The 16,438-nt window shown below is 50.7% G+C and overlaps 2 protein-coding genes across 4 annotated transcripts in view; both read right to left on the reverse strand.

The window, feature by feature from the left end:
• The window catches only part of LOC119039254 (GTPase IMAP family member 4-like), a 33,776-nt gene extending 31,393 nt beyond the window's left edge, over positions 1-2,383 (reverse strand). For 2 of the 3 annotated variants that reach the window (XM_053671874.1, XM_053671876.1), the window contains exons 1-2: positions 2,206-2,290; positions 426-505 (exon numbers count right to left, since the gene is read on the reverse strand). In XM_053671874.1, the coding sequence (XP_053527849.1) occupies positions 426-505; positions 2,206-2,249 (124 nt within the window). In that variant the 5' untranslated portion in view covers positions 2,250-2,290. The other variant, XM_053671875.1, reaches the window with a different exon arrangement.
• Positions 2,384-7,307: 4,924 nt separating this feature from the next.
• On the reverse strand, positions 7,308-8,791 carry LOC119039223 (GTPase IMAP family member 7). The gene has a single exon (XM_053671965.1). It carries the CDS (start codon positions 8,729-8,731, stop codon positions 7,847-7,849), a length of 885 nt encoding a protein of 294 aa, XP_053527940.1. The 5' UTR covers positions 8,732-8,791; the 3' UTR covers positions 7,308-7,846.
• Between the last annotated feature and the right edge of the window lie 7,647 nt (positions 8,792-16,438).

Genomic DNA, 16,438 nt, shown 5'->3' on the forward strand with positions numbered 1-16,438 from the left:
TGGCTGAGATCACAGGAACCTATCATCTGAATAAATAGAAACCTGAATAAAAACTCAATTGCTCTCACATTCCTCCTTCCCAACCCTCTCTAGGGCCGAAGAGAGGGGCAGAGAAACACCCAGAGAGGCTACAGCAAGCCCTCCTGATGTGCGCACAAGTTAGGAAGTAGGAGACAAGAACCCTCATCAAGCCTGGATCACTCAGGACACTCTAACCTCTCTTCCTCTGAGCAGTGATGCCACATCAGGAGGGGCCTCGGTAGAGAGCCAAACACAAAGAAAGAGCAGAGTCGATGAAGACAAAATGAGAAATGGGGTTGGGGGTATTTGGGTCTTGCTCAGTTGGGGACTGGCAGACAGGACAGGAGAGCCCCCACCAGGTCCCCTCCATCAGCCTGGCCTGGGGAGCCCAAGCCCTTTCTCACCTTGGCTGGCCCCGGTTTCAGTTTCACTGAAAGTAAAACTCAAGCTGGGGAATGCAGTTGCCATCGTCATGTGAGTTCCTGTGGGTGAGAAACACAACTCATTTCAGGGAAATGGAGAGTAACTGCAAACCACACCTCCTGCAGCCAGCAGCCCCTCTTCCCCTGGACTGGCTACTTGATTCCTCCTCCTTCCCAGCACTTCTGCTCCACTCCCCTGGTCAGTCTCCTCTTTGCTTCCTGCTCTTTCTCTGCACAAACACACAGGCTTCAGGAGCTGCCTCAGTGCGGCTTCAGGGCACCCGTCCTGTGTCCCCTCAGGAACTTGTTGCTCTGACTGCCCTTTGAACTTTATCTGTAGCTTAGACACTCTCCCCTCCCAGAACTCTGAACTTTCATATCCCACTCAGCCTCTCCACTGGGCAAGTTCATGGGCATCTCACACAGAACTGGCCCCAGGAAACCCTTGACCATGCTGCTGTCCAGCCAGTCCTGCCTTCAGGTCACCAGGATGATCCCATTTCCCTTCCCCATCTTCAGTGCATGGCCTCGGCCTTCAGCCCAGGGCTCCTGCAGAGTCCTACAGCGAGTCTCTCCTTCGTTTTGCTCATCCATCCCACGAACTTGACCTTCAAAACATGCAGAAGTGTCCCTGCCCCCACCACAGATGAAGCCAGGCCACTAGGACTGGTCTCCCTGTCACAGCCCCAACCCATCCTCTCATCCTCAGTCCCGCTTCTCCTCTACAATCAGACTGTTTTTAACCTAAAACCTGGTTATTTTTCTCCAACACCTGTCCCCACAATGCCACCACCACACACAGGACAGCTGCACTGAGGGCCCCTCACCATTGGCTCTCCCAGTGCTCCTGGGGGCCCCCCGGGAGCACAGATCTCCATCAGGAGTTCTGCATCCGCTCTCTCTACTGTGCCCTGGTCAGTTGTAAGCTTAGTGACGATGGGCCCTCCAGGGGAGTGTTCAGTCTTGTATTTCCTTATGACCTGGGACAAGTACATTACTGGACACAGAGTTCTTCACAACATATATTGTTAAATAAATAAATTGATCAAAACTCTCTATGATTGTTGCTTCCTTGCTGTTCAGCGTACATCTGAGAAAAAGGGTGCGCTTCCTCATTCATCAATGCTCCCTATCATAGCAGCATAGCATCTCAGTGTAAGTATTTCGTCTCCTCGCTGCCTACACATGTTTGGCAGTGGGCAGAGTTGTTTGAAGAACTGGGAGTGGAGCGGACTTTGCCCGGGACAGGCTGAAAATGCAAGTGGGGAAGGGCAGGCTCCTCTGATAGGAGCCTTCAGTTACACACTTGAAACAATTAGAAAGACAGATGGTCCTTTTGAAAGACTTATGTCTCTATCCCCTAGAGCTAGGGAGTAGAAAACCCCTTCTTGTAAACTGAGAAGAGAAACCCAGCACCTCTTCATGAAATCTGCTTTCGCCACAGTCACAGTTGGTCCTGGGTGTGGCAGCCCCCGCTCCTGACACCTCCCTGTGTTCCTTGCCCACCAGCTGCCCTCAGAGCCCAACCTGCCCCCTCACCCAGCTCCACCCCAGAAAGCTTCAAGTGTGTTTATAAATTCTGTGAGAGATGAAAGCAATCATTTATTTGTACTAATACACTCTGAGCAGCAAACCTGTAGGAGGTGTGAATTTGCAGGGCTCAGCCTTCACAGCAGATCACACCCAAAGTCAGGCAGCAGAGACAGGAGACAGGAAGCGAGGAGAAGCCACACTGAGAGCAAGTTTGAGGGGACGTTTACTGCGGATCCCAGGGGGAGGGGGCGAGGGGACCCCGATGCTCCACATCCCCCGTGTCCTCCCCCTACATACACAGGATCACCCGCGTTCCTCTACCTGGAAAATCTGAGTCCTGCTCTGGTCTCTGACTTCCAGGGCTGAGCTGAGAGACGACACTGAGGAGGAAGAGGAGGAGAGAGGAAGTGAGGGGAGGAGCTGTCCACACTGACTCCTGTAAGAGGGCTCTGCACAGAAAGTAGGCTTCACAACACGCTCTGTGCTGGGGACAAAGAAGGCTGTCCCGTGAGGACAAAGGGGTCAGCCCAGCAGGAGGACGGGACCCCTGTCAGTGGTTATGCAGTCAGTACAGGAGCCCCCACGTGTGGGGGGAAATAGTGACTGACAGGAAGGGAAGGATGCGCACCAATGCCGTCGTGGTGGGGGTATTGCACTCCCCTGGCATCAACCACAGGTCTTTCAGGTGGAAATTCCACAGGGAAACCACAGCCTTCCCTGGTACACTGGACCCCATGAATTTAATGCATGTGTCCAGAGCACCTCACCCGAGAGCAACAGAACACACAGTTTTTTCCAAAGCACATGGGACATTTTCTTCGATAGCCCACATTTTGAAACTCAAAGCAAATCTTAATAAACTTAAGATAATTGCAATCATAACAAAAATCTTCTCTGACCGCTGTAGTTTGAAACCAGAAATCAAGAAGAAGGAAAAAAAAACACAGAAAAACCACACAAATACACGGAGACTGAATAACAGGCTACTAAACAATAAAGGGGTTAATGAGGAGATTAAGGAAGAAATCAAACAATACCCTGAGACAAATGCAAGCCAAGACACAACAACCCAAAATCGATGGGACCCAGCAAGAGCAGTTCTAAGACGAAAATTCAGTGTTGCAGGCCCACCTCCAGAAGCAAGAAAACCCTCGACACTCTCTGGGGAGCCCACCAGCGCCCTCCCCTCACCTCCAACCCCTCAGACGCCCTCTGGGGCAACTTCAGCTCACCACTTCCTCGTCCCGATTTTTACTGCTTGGAGGACCCTGGTCCCACACTGCCCACTCTCTTGGATGGGCTGACCCCTCTCAAATCAGAAGGGTCAATGAACTGCAGGGGGTCTTCTTGAAAACCGCAGAAGAAAAGTCAGGCACTGATCCAGAGTGAGACCGTACCAACACCAGAAAACTTACTCAAGAGAGAAATGCTTTTCTTTCCACAACGCACATATGTGACTTGGACTGCGCCAAAAAGACATGTGAACAATGGCCATATTTCATACCTTTTAAAAAATGTAAAATGTGCCCCGGCTAGTGTGGCTCAGTGGATTGAGCATCGGCCTGCAACCAAAAGGTCCTGGGTTCGATTCCCAGTCAGGGCACATGCCTAGGTGGCCGGCCAGGTCCTCTGTTGGGGGATCTCAGGAGGCACCTACACACTGATGTTTCTCTTCCCTTCTCCGTAAAAGTAAATAAAGACAATCTTTTAAAGAAGACATATGCACCCTCTGTTCGCTGCAACTTTACTCACGGAAGCCAAGGCATGGAAACAACCTGAGTGCCCTCTGACGTCTGACTGGGCGAGGGCGACGTGGCACATGTGCTCAGTGGGACACACTCAGCCAAGGGAAGGATGAAGCAGTGCCATTGGCCACAACGTGCATGGATCTGGGGAGAATCGGGACAAGTGAAATGAGTCAGAGGCAACGGGACAAGAAGCGTATCATTTCACTCAAAGGTGGGGTACAAAACAGTGAGCAACAAGCGAACAAACAAGAAAATCAGACAAACAAATGCTCATAGATACAAGTCTGGTGGGTGGTACCCGAGGGGACGCAGGGTCGGGGGAAGACAGAGAGGGGAAGGGGCTCAAATGTGCGGCGATGGAAGAGGACTTGACTTTGGGTGGAATATGCAGAACACTGAGGGGCTGAGACGCTGCCTGAGAGCTGAGTCTTCAGAACGGGCGCAGGAGATGCTGACAATTTCTGCAGCATGGCCATTTGTTGACTCCAAGTCCCAATTCAGGAAGAATCTTAGAAAATCAGCAGGCTTTTAATAAATAGTATTTTCAATACATCCCCCCCCCCCCCACACCTTCTATTTTTCCTCCAATCCCCCCCTTTCCCCTCCCCCCTCCCTTTCTCATTCATTCTTTGTTTTTTTTTTTTTCTCAGCAGGCTTTTTAATAGGAAGTAAGAACTTGAGAACCGTAGGTGTAGCCACTCAATTTTTCACATTTATTTATAAACGTAGATGAAACCACTCTTATTTCTTTCTTTTTTTTAAAGATTTATTCATTTATTTTTAGACAGAGGGGAAGAGAGAGAGAAACAGAGGAAAATGTGAACATGTACTTGCCTGTCACCACCCCTACTGGGGACCTGGCCCACAACCCAGGGCATGTGCCCTGACTGGGAATCGAACCGGTGACCCTCTGGATCACAGGTCAGTGCAAGACCCACTGAGCCACACCAGCCATGACGAGACTCCTCTTTTAAACACACATGTGTTGGTTTGAAACCTCCCAGGAGTAATCTGAAACTAGGCTTCCCATGGAGCAGGGAGGGTCCCCGGACAGCAGCAGACCAGTGCAGATGGGCAGGGGGCTGTTTAATGAGCCTGGAAACTTACTCACAAGGCTTGTCGTGGGTGGTCCCAGGACAAATGTTTTGTGCACCTGCCAGGTCTGAAGAGTGTGTATAGATCCCTTGGCTGGGCTGAGTCACCTGCACCATCCAGATGGTCTCAACAACACGTCACTCTCTCAAGGCTGTGTCCCTGACGCAGCTCTTGGGAAGCTGCCACAAAATCTGAGGATGGGTTGAGGGGGCAGGGAGCCTGGGACTATGTTCCAGGTTGATTGGAGGTCACATCCTCCCCATGACCTCCCCAGTGTAACAGACACAGTGGGTTCACCACTCCACACCCAGAGCCAAAGCGACACTTCTTTCTTGGTAGAAGAAACAGGTCTACTCCCATGAGTGACAAGTGGGGGACACAGAGAAATGACTTCCAAAGCCCCGCCTCTCTCAGGAGAGGCTCCGCCTTAACCCACACCCACCGTCCTGGCACTTCCACACTGAGCCCCTCTTTGCAGCGGGCTCACCATCAGTCACGTCCCAGGTCAAGCTCATCCTGTTTCAGCTCCTCTGCTCAACACAGTGCAGCCTTTTAGTGCTTAGGAAGAAGTGCCCAGGCTGAGACCCTTGTCCCACCTCTCACTGGCACCCCACCCCTGATGACCACCTGTACAATTACACATAACCCCCTTCTTCTGCAGTGGGCCCTGAGAGGGCCGAAGGAGCTTCACACGCTCGGAGGTGACCTGTTTGGTGTCTGCTCACAGATGCCACAGCAACACTGCAGTCCCATGAGAGAGAAAACACAAGTGAGGTCCCAAAGTCAGGGTCAACCTTCTACACCCAGAACCCCATCACCCAAACCACTGACTTAGCAAGTGCCCCGGGCAGAGGGTCAGATCCCCCAGGGTGTTGACTTCTATCCTCATGTCATTCAGTGAACGTGATACATTAGCACACTCATCAGGTATGAACGCACAGTTTTCTGCTTGGACAGTGACAGAGTTCAGATCACAGGAGAAATGTTTCTGGTGTCAGAAGTCACTGGGGGGGACTTTTCAAAATACAACAGTAAAGACCAGGGTGTGTCTGACAGAGAAGCAACTGTGGGTATTGCTCAGATGGATCGATCCCTCTAATGAGGTACTTGGGGGGAGTCGAGTGCAGGGGTTTCCTACAGGTGGTGGACACAGGGTATGCAAGTGACAGGGGACACTGCTGGTAGCAGTGAGGAGATGACACTCTAACCCTGAGGGGGAGAAGGAGAGCTGGAATCCAGAAGTGCGGATGGGTACAAGAGGCGTGACCTTCAGCTTCTAGTTGTAGCAGGTCAGAGATGACACTGCAGGGAGGGAGGCGGGAGAGCAAATACCCCGACCTCACTTTTCTGCCCCAAAGAGGCCTCCTGCTCGCACTTCCCACTGGCAGGAGCCCAGCAAGACTCAGAGACCCAGGGGACCCGCTGACGTGGACAGATAGGACAGGGGCCTCTGGGTCGAGGCTGCTCTCACTCAGTGCTCTTCTTGCCACACATTCACATGCAGTGCAGTGTTTACACACCAGCTGTAAGCAGGATGCACTTGGCACAAGCCCCACCAGGTAGGTGCAGCCAAATGCAAAGAGGAAGCCCATGTGCCACTGACCAGTCAGTGCGCAGCAGCACTGGCTCCACCTCCCTTCTGTGAGAGAGAATTTTGGTTTGTGGGTTTTTTTAAGATTTTATTTATTTATTTTTAGAGAGAAGGGAAGGGAAGAAGAGAGAGAAGGGGAGAAACATCAGTGTGTGGTTGCCTCTCACCTGCTCCCTACTGGGTACCTGCCCTGCAACCCGGGCAAGTGCCCTGACTGGGAATCAAATTGGCGATCCTTTGGTTAACAGGCTGGCACTCGATCCACTGAGCCACACCAGCCACAGCTGAGAAAGAATCTTGGAATGTGTATCTCCTGTCTCCTTCACTTGCTACACGGAAATAAAACTACCTTGTGACAGCCATTTCTCGTCATTGAACAGAACTCCCCAGGAGGAGAACCCTCTGAGTTCAGTAACAATGTGACCCACATAGGTCAGCCTCCTGGGGCACAGAGCTAGGGTGAGGGAGGCAAAGCGTGGATCTGCAGAGACAAATGAAAAATATTTGGCACAGAATATATTTTCAAGTTACAGTCAGGTACATTTCATATTAGGATGGCCCCTTAACAAGAACACAGAGAAAAACAATAAGGATTTAGCATCTCCCGGGCCTCTGTGGACCACAGAACTGTCTTGCTGAAGAGGTCTGTTCTTCACTGACCATGAGCTCATACACGTGGATGGAGAAAATGAGCACCACAAACAGGCTGACACGTGGCATACACGGGTTCTTTATTTGGCTTTCCTAAATTCAGTGTTTGAACTCTACACAGTGTATTCTGGCCTGATTGTCCCCAGCAGTCACTCCTTAACTGCGTTGGCACTGTGGGGACAGGGGGGACGAGCTGCGAAGATGCTTTGGTGAGCTATTGCTGCACAAAAAAAAACAGCCCAAAGATTAGTGGTTTCAAACAACATCATTTATTTTTCTCATGAATCTACGAACTGGGCAGGACGCAGTGGGGATGGCCCAGCTTTGCTGTCTGCGGTTTCCCCTGACGCGGCTCTGCTGGCAGCTGGAGAGCCCACCGCCCTGTGGCCACACTTGCACGGTGGCCAGGTGGTTCTGCTGACAGATGGGAGAGCAGGCAGGGGATGGGGCCAGGATTCCGGTCCTCTTCCTGGGGCCTCTTGATGGGCAACGTGGGCTCCCTCACAGCACGAGGGCAACCTTCTGAGGGCATGTACCCCCGAGAACAAGGCAGGACTGTCCCCGTCTAACTTAGAAGTCAGACCAGCCACTACTGGTCAAAGCAGTCAGAGTCCATGGAATTCCAAGGACTGGGAAGAGAGTCCCCATCACCCAACAGAAGGAGCAACAGCACAGGGTACAAGATGCAGAGCTGGGATGGAGGGTATTGCTGTAGCCATCTCTGGAAAATACAATCTACCACACTGACAAATCAGAGTAAATTAAGAAAAAAAATAAAATTCGGGTCACTCCCAGAACTCACGCCATTTATTTGAAAACTTTTCTAAAATCCATTGGAAAATACTTTTCAGTATATTTCCTTCACCTTTTTCCTTAGCGGTTCTCATTTTGATTTCATATTCCTTCTCTATGGACGCCATCTGCTTCTCCATTTCTTGCTTCGATATTTCTTTTCTATCATATCTCTCTTTTACCTTTTTTTCCTTAGCTGCTCGTTCAGCAGAGATTTTGTTCAGTTCCTTTCCCATGTGTTCCCATCTTTCCTCTGTGTACTTGTAGATGGGATCCGAAAAGTGAGCCCCTCCATTCTCCTGCACCATTGCCTCCATCAGCTCCACCAGCTCCTGCACTTGAGCTTCCTTCTCAGCCTCGTCTTTACTTCTGTTGTTGAAGGCACAGACGCATAAATCACACTCTGTGATGACGGTTTTTAGGCCCTTGTCTGCCTTGGCTATATACGTACTGAGATACTGACCATCCAAGTCATCTTTGCACGTGAACAAGACAATCATGTGCTTCATGGCGGGCTCCCCAAAGATGAACTTGATCAATTCAAGTGTTTTGCGCTCCTCCTCCGTGAGGCGGCCCAGCCTTACAACCAGGATGATGGCGTGAGGCCCGGGGCTGGAGTAGAGGACACACTGACTGATTTTCTTACAGGTGCTCCACAGTTTCTCCTTGGTGTCAAAGAGCCCTGGGGTGTCCACAACAAGAAGCTTCCTCCCCTCCCAGGACCCCCCTCCTTTCTGACAGTCCTCGGTAACAGACTTGGAATCAATACTAGAAGTAAATATCTTATCCCCAAGGATGGCGTTTCCTGTCGCACTTTTCCCACTTCCGGTTTTTCCCACCAGAACGATGCGCAGAGTGTTGTCCTCAAGGCCGGCCATGCTGGTGTCAAGAGGCTCTGGGTGCAGGTTCCTGCAACACCCTGAGGAGGGAAAGGAGATGGGGAGGGGCCAACTTAGGCAAGTGAGGACCACTTCAACCCTCTCTTCCTCCCTGAAAATTTTTACTAGTCAGTTATTCATACTGATCCCAGTGACAACAGACAGATGGCACAGGTCAACTCCTGGGGAAGAAACAACAGAGTTTTCCCACAGAGGAGCACCAGGTACAGGCCCCTCCCAGGGGAGCGCACCCACACCTTACAGCTCTGCTCTCTCAGTGCTCCCTGAGCTGTCCCTGATCACACACAAAAGGAGGGGAAGTTTCAGTCCTTTCCAGGAATCAAGTATATTGTTGATCTCAAAGGCTAACCAAGATTTCACCAATAAATAAAGCCACAGATGTCTCTCATTTGGAAATAGTAATACAAAGTCTTAAATATATTATTACATACTTTAAAAAGTACACACCATAGTTAACAGGGATTTATTTCGGAAATACTAGGATGGTTCAACATGAATAAATTCTTACAACACATCCCATTAATAGATGAAGAAGAAAACTATCCAGATGCTGAAAAGACATTTGACAGGATTCCACACTGACTCATGGTTAAAACATTTCATAAAAGTGCAATTAATAAATATTTCTCTAAAGTTAAAATAATGGATTATAAAGGTTATTTTCCATTTTTATAAATAAAAAATAAACTTATTAAGCACCACCAAGAAAAAGCATAAGGAGAGAGGACTACCTCTACCAGGAGGAGTCAAACATGTAGTTTCTGTAACTACAGCCGTATAAGGCTGGTGCACAAACAGAGAGAACAGGCCAACAAAAATAGAAAATTCAGAAAGAGGCCAAATTATTCAGACTGTGTCATTTACATTGACAGCTCAGGGGTGCTCACCACTCACTAGCACCTCATCACAGGGACTGAGGGCCACTGCAGGGTCACAGGGACTAAGCATCCAACAGGGCCCAGATGGGGTAATATGAACACCAGTAATAACTCCAGTGAATGGGAAGGCATCCAGTATGTTGAAATCCATGGGGTCATAGCAATGCCTTCTTCAAAGTGGCCCGTCTCTCCTTGGGGCATCTGCTAGAAAGCATCTCACTGCTCTGCACGTCCACACACAAAGGGGAGGAGTCGGGTGGGGTGTTTATCTGTCTCTCTCATGCGACTGACTGCACCTCCTGGGGATGAGAGAGAGCTTGAGGGCGGCTTTCTTTCCATGGGACCGTTCCATCCAATACATGAAGAAACAAGGACAGCACTTGAGTGTCATCACTTGTGACCATTAACGAGACTAAGGCAGCCAGCCATTAGTGTCAATTAATGTCACAGACAGATTGACAACCAGACATCGGGTGCCTTCTGACGGGAGTTTACAGCTACACCTATGAAGTGTTCTCACCTGAAATCAGTGAACCTGACCAAGCCTCTCCTTAGACAGGAATTCACACAAATGCTAGAACGAGAGGAGCAGGTAAGCTGACACCTTTGATGGAACCGACAGAACACACACTGCCCGATTCCATTGGAGAGGAGACCCCCCTTTCTACCCAGAGAAATCTCCCAGAAAGGAACAGAAAAGGTGGAAACTGACATATTAAATTATATTTCAGAGATATGGAACAATTGTGATTTATGGATCTTATTTGGATCCTACTTCAAACAACTTTTAAAATTATGAGAAAATCAGCAAAATCTGAATGCAGGTGGTAACTGTTTTTTAAAAATTCTAGTTGCTGCCCTAGCTGGTATGGCCCAGTGGATTGAGGGCCAGCTTGTGAACCGAAGGGTCGCCAGTTTAATTCCCAGTCAGGGCACATGCCTGGGTTGTGAGTCAGGTCCCCAGTAGGGCGAGTGAGAGGCAACCACACATTGATGATTCTCTCCCTTTCTCTTTCTCCCTTCCCCTCTCTCTAAAATAAATAAAATCTTTTTAAAAATGCACGTTCGAATAAAAATTGTAGGTGCTTTTTGAAGTCTGGGGATGGCAATATTTTTCAACAGTTTCAAATATTCACTGGTAAACAAAGCAATGTTTGACACCTGCTTCAAAATAACGTGGGGTGGGAGGGAATAGCGAGTCTACAGGTGAAACCAGACTGGCGTCAAAGGAGGACTGTCGGAGCTTGGTCCAGGGCGATGGAAGTTCCCTTTACCCTTCCCTTTATCAGGAAACAGTGAAAATTTCCACAACTGGAAATTTAGTCTGGGTGTAAGACAACCACTACTGAACACTTCATAGCAAGCACCCAGGTAAATATTTTTGCATTATCGCATTTACTCCTCAAAAAGAGCTGGCAAGGAAACTCATTTTATTATTCTGACTTTTTTATCTTCACCCCAGGATATGGTCACTGATTTTTAGAGAGAAAAGAGAGGAGAGAGAGAGAGAGAGTCCACGTGAGAGAGAAACATGGATCCATTGCATCTGGCCCGTGCCCCACTTGGGGACTGAAGCCACAACCTATGTATGCGCTGTGACCGGGATTGAACCCATAACCTTCTGGTGGATAGGAAGACACTTCAAACGACTGAGCCACCCGGCTGGGGGTTGTTATGCTAACTTTTAAAATAAGGACATGATGTGGCTCCAAAATGCTGAGACACTTGCTCAAGGTCACGGTGCTCACAGGTACTGGGCAGCCCACGGGTCCAGTTGAAAGTCCCTCTGCCTCCCTCCCGCCCTTCCCCCAACCAGGGCCCACAATGGCCTCTGCCTGACTCCCTCTAGGCCCCAACTCTAAAACCTCACCTGTCTAGCAGGACAGGGAGTGGGGGGGTGGGGGAAAGGCGCCCCCTCTCTCCCAGAACCCACAACTGAAGGGACACCAGCCTCGCAGGGAAAGTGGGGGCTGTCTGTGCTGCTCCCACATAAGAGCCCTGCACTCCCCCCGGATTCTCCACACCGCCCACGGCACACGTTGGGGCCCCAGTTTCTCTCTGTTGAGTGACAGACCCTGTGTCCTAGATTCCTCTGCCACCAGAGATGAGGGCCACCCCTGGAGGGTCACCACACCACCTGGGATCCTGATCTTGGCAGTGAACAGAGGCATTTGGACGGCCTGGTCTCTACATGGCCTTCAGCCCTGAACACCTGCCCTGGGGACACGAGTTTCCCATCAAGGGACGAGGAAGGCTCAGCAGCAGCCTCAGGGTCCATCACACCAACAAACGCATGAAGATAGCCCCATCAGCACACACATGTCCTAACAGTATGAGACACAGGACATTGTGCCAATAACACAGGCCCTCACTCCCTTCCCCACCCCCCACCACTACCCTCTGACAGCACCCTCCTCCCACTGTGGGGCTGCCACAGTGCCTGGTGCCTCCTCAGACCAGAACCACCCCCTGCACCTGCCCTGGCCCCACTGCCCTCCCAACCCTATGGCTCAGCTGGGTCTCAGCCATGCTCAAGTTCTCTTCAACCTGCTGAGAAGTTCCTGGGTTCTCCCCAAAGAATGTCTTTCAACTGCTGCTTCTGCTTTAACTTTGAGGAGAGAGTTCACAGCTCTGAAAGTGCTGATCCAGGAAGCTGAGGTTGGGGTGGGGCCGGTGGAGGATCTGTTTGCCTTTAAAGAGACAGAAACAGGGTCCCGTAATTTGGTGGTGCTACAGTTTTGCCAAATTCCAAAGTTGGGTGGATATGCCCGCTCCCACAGCAGAATTTCCAAAGCTATGTTCAGTATTTTGGGTGACAGTGGTGGATTGAAAAGGCCCTTCTCAAGTGACCCAAGCCTTGCCCAGAAAGCCAGGCACACCATCTGGTCATCTTCCCTGTACAGTGGGTGACAGCAAGGTGATTCTGGAAGGAGGAAGTCGAGCAGGTGACTTGGGGCACCCTTGGGTGCTGCTAGTGATCATGTGCTGTGGGCTTGAGTCCAGTCTTTCAGAAGGGTCTCAGTTCCTCATTCAGAAAGCGCAGGACCCAGATCTGGAGCCGAATGGGGTCTACCCCATTGGGAGGCATGGGGAAGGGAAGAAGGGGGTTTGGGAAAAAGTCTCTGTAACCACACAGCCCCTCTGGGTTTTCCATATGGATCTTGCCAGCTTGAACGTGCCCCAGGGTCTGACAAGTACAGATGCTCCCAGGGAGCAAATGCAATTCCCCTCCCACCCTTTCTGCCTTCCCCCACCCCAGGCCCACATGGAGGCACCTATCTGAGGGTCACCCAGCAGACAGATGCCACAGGCTCTGGAACCCGTTTCCAGTGAGAGGTGGGCTGCCAGAGCTCTCACTGTGGACAGGACGTTCCAGTCGTCTGTTGCATCACCATTAAATATTGGTTTTTATTATATATTTTGGTTCAACACAATGAGCTTTTGATGGGTCAAATCTAAGCTTTCGGGTATGTACTAGGAGGAGCAGATGTGTCAGGAAGTAAGGGACAGTAGGATGGCTGCTCGTGGAGGGAAGCAGCAAGATTTGGAAATGAGGGTGTTCATGACATGTCATTGGTCTGAAGTGTGAGATGAATTGTCGGAGCTAATGACTCAGGTCACCGTGAAGGGCCTGGTAACAGTTTCCTGACTTTCAACAGTGACACAGAGCAGGACCAGCTTTGACATTCGCCATGTCTGGCACAAAAGGAAGAAGCCACACCCTCTGTTCAAAAATCATGAAAAATTTCAAGAAGCATTGACAGAGCCTCAACCCACGAGAGGGGCCCCTCTCAGCACAGGGCCCTGAGCAGCCCCACAGGTCACTCCCCAGGGGGCTGACCCTGACCCAGCTGCACAGATGTGACTCAGCAGCACAGCCAGGACCTCATCTCCTGCTCAAACTGTCTCCCCTTGGTCCAGTCTCAGGTCACTTTCCACGATCCTTGAGTGAACCCTGTCCTGCCAGGAGCCACCTTGCATATTTTCCTGGGGAACTCCTTCCCTCTGCAGGAGTGACGCTCAGGTGCACTGTTCAGTCCCCCAAGGGAAGAGGGAAGAGGCTGAGAGAATCCACAGATGCCGCAGGGATGGGACACGGGTCTGGGATGGGAAGAGCATTGAGGCCATTGGTCTGGAGGAGCCCTTAGAACACGGCAGCCCCACCTTGACCCCGACACCAGGGGGATCCCCCTTTAGGAGACTGTGACAGAAGGAGGGTCGTTTCACCTCTACCCTGACCGTTCATGTGGCCAGGCTCCTCTTCATGAGGGGCTCCTGTCCACTTCTAGCTCTGCCTTGAGCTGCCTGTCCCCCTGCTGCTGGTCCGCACCTGTGACTCCTGAAGTTGGTGTCCCACTCCCTGGATGCTGCTCCTTCCCCACTGTCAGAGCAAGGACATGAGTGTGAGGAAAGCCGCAGCTTCCTTTTGTACGGTTCTCTTTATTCTTTTTCTGTTTGTTGCTTATGTCATATGCACACACGAGTGGATGTATATGAATTTTTCAAAGGTTGGGTTATGAAAAATCTTTTCTGCATGTTTTATCAGGGTCCGCCTTGTGGAGCTCAGGCCATTTTCTGCTGTTGTGATCTAGATGAATTCCAAGTTACAACCTACTACAGCATCGCAGAAATAACAACAGGAAGTGAAAGGAATGGCCGCTCCCACTGTCCTGACTCCTCCACAAATGAACAGTCAGCCTCCGTGTTTCTGTTGCTGCCATAACAAAGTGCCAACAACCTAGCTGCCTAAGAGAAAATGAATACATTCTCTTAGAGCTCTGGCGGGCAGGAGCCTCAAATTAGTCTTACAGAGACAAAATGAAGGTGTCATCAGGGCTGGTCTCTCTGGAGGCTCCAGGGGAGAATCCCTCTCCCCTCTCCCCCTTCTAGAAGCTGCCAGAATTCCTTGGCTTGTGACCACGTCACTCTAGTCTGGGCTGAATCATCACATGGCTTCTTCCTCCTTAGATCGTCCTGCCTCTCCTCTCAGGACCTTTGCGATTCCATGTGGGACCCGCTCAGAGAGCCCAGGACAATCTCCCAGTCACCCCACCATGAATGAACCTCATCTGCAAAGACACTTTAGCAATAAGGTAACATCCACAGGATCTGAGGATGGGACACGGCTTTCTGCAGGGAGGATAAGTTAACCTCTCTTAGCTCCCATTCCTGATGGTAAAATGAGGAATTTACTACAGGGCACACTGACAGCCATTTGAAGTAGTGGTAGAGCTCAGTGGATGTTGGGATCGATGGATTGAGCCGAAAATAAAAAATAAGAAAAAACTCATGGACACAGACAACAGTGTGGTGGTTTCCCAGGGGAGGCAGGAGGGGGACATGGAGGCAGGTACAGGGGGGATAAAAGGTGATGGATGGAGACCTGACTTGGGGGGTGATCACACAATACAGGGGACAGATGACATGTTGCAGAATTGTACACCTGACACCTGTATCCTTGTGGTTCCCATGTCACACACAATAAATTCAATAAAGGGACTGAAAACATAACAAAATGTGTGACAAGGAGCTTTTCCTTCAGTGGCTTGGCGTTGGTTCCAGGAAGTGGGCGCTGCTGTAAACAACACCCACCCTGTGGACTGGCTGTGGGGTTGGGGACCCACAGGCACTGGGGGACTCAGAGAAGCAAGGGAACAAAGGTGGAGGTGGCCTTGACTGTGCTGGGAACACGATTGTTAAAGGTGAGATCTCAGATGAGAGTGAGGACCCTGTCATTGGAGCCCTGAAGAAAGGGGGAGGGGTTCCATATGGGGGAGAGTCGGGGAGTCATGTCTGCTGTTGGGGGGAGGGAAGGGGTTGTGAGCGATGGACTGGAGTGTTCAGCTGAGGGGTGTCCAAGCTCAGCGTGGTGGGGGGCTGCCTGGTTTTCCTTGTCAGAGGAGGAAGACAAGAGATCCGATCCTAGCAGCCTCCAGCTAAGGACTTCCAAGGGCTGCCAGATGCCTTGAGAAACTGGGAACCAGCCAGCAAGGACCCTCCTCTGAGCCTTCAGAGCAAACAGGGTTCAGCCAACCTTGTGATGCAAGACTCCTAGGACAGAAGTTTCTGTGGCTTTCAGAGACACAGTGTGTGGGACACTGTTTCAGCCGCCCTCGGACTCTCGGAAGACGCCTTCCTCCTCTCCTCCCCATCTCTCCTGCCTCCCCTATTGTTCCTTCCTCAGCACAAGCACAGACCCCCTCTCTGTGTGAGTGCACTGTGACTCCAGGGTGGCCCTGCCAGTGGCACCCACACACCTGGACCAGGAAGTGCTGTTTTCTCAGAAAGACCTTGAACTCTGCCTCACCCTGTGCTTCCCTCCCACATCCTCTGCACGTTTACCCTTTCAGATATGAGGCCCCACAGAGAAGTCTGTGGTTGTCCTCAAGTTATACAACTTGAAAGCAAAACCAAAAACAGTTTTGTTTTGAGAGAGACAGAGGAAGTGAGAGGCTCCTGAACCCTTAAGTGCATGGGCCACCAGCCAGGCTGCAGTGGGCTCAGCAGGTCCTGAGACTCCCTCTGTGTGACAGCAGCTCCAGGCCCACCAACCAGAAGGAGGAGTCACACAAAATCCCACAGACACAGACACAGCGGGGTGCTCACAGGGGGAAGGAGGGGACTGTAAAGGATAAAGGGGGTCAAAGGTGAGGTGACAGAAGGAGAACTGACTGTGGGTGGTGGGCACACAGTGCAATACACAGATGATTGGTCAGGGAATCGTACACTGGAAACTGTACAATGTTATTACACAATGTCACCCCAATAATCTTAATTTTTATAAGAAGAATAAAAGTTTTATCTAAAA

This window comes from Artibeus jamaicensis, unplaced genomic scaffold, assembly GCF_021234435.1.
Source record: "Artibeus jamaicensis isolate MK-2021 breed Jamaican fruit bat unplaced genomic scaffold, CSHL_Jam_final contig_718, whole genome shotgun sequence".
In the NCBI taxonomy this organism is placed as follows: domain Eukaryota; kingdom Metazoa; phylum Chordata; class Mammalia; order Chiroptera; family Phyllostomidae; genus Artibeus; species Artibeus jamaicensis.

Bases quoted from the DNA above. Each gene is read 5' to 3' on its own strand.
- LOC119039223 (XM_053671965.1), bottom strand. From the start codon at position 8,731: ATGGCCGGCCTTGAGGACAACACTCTGCGCATCGTTCTGGTGGGAAAA.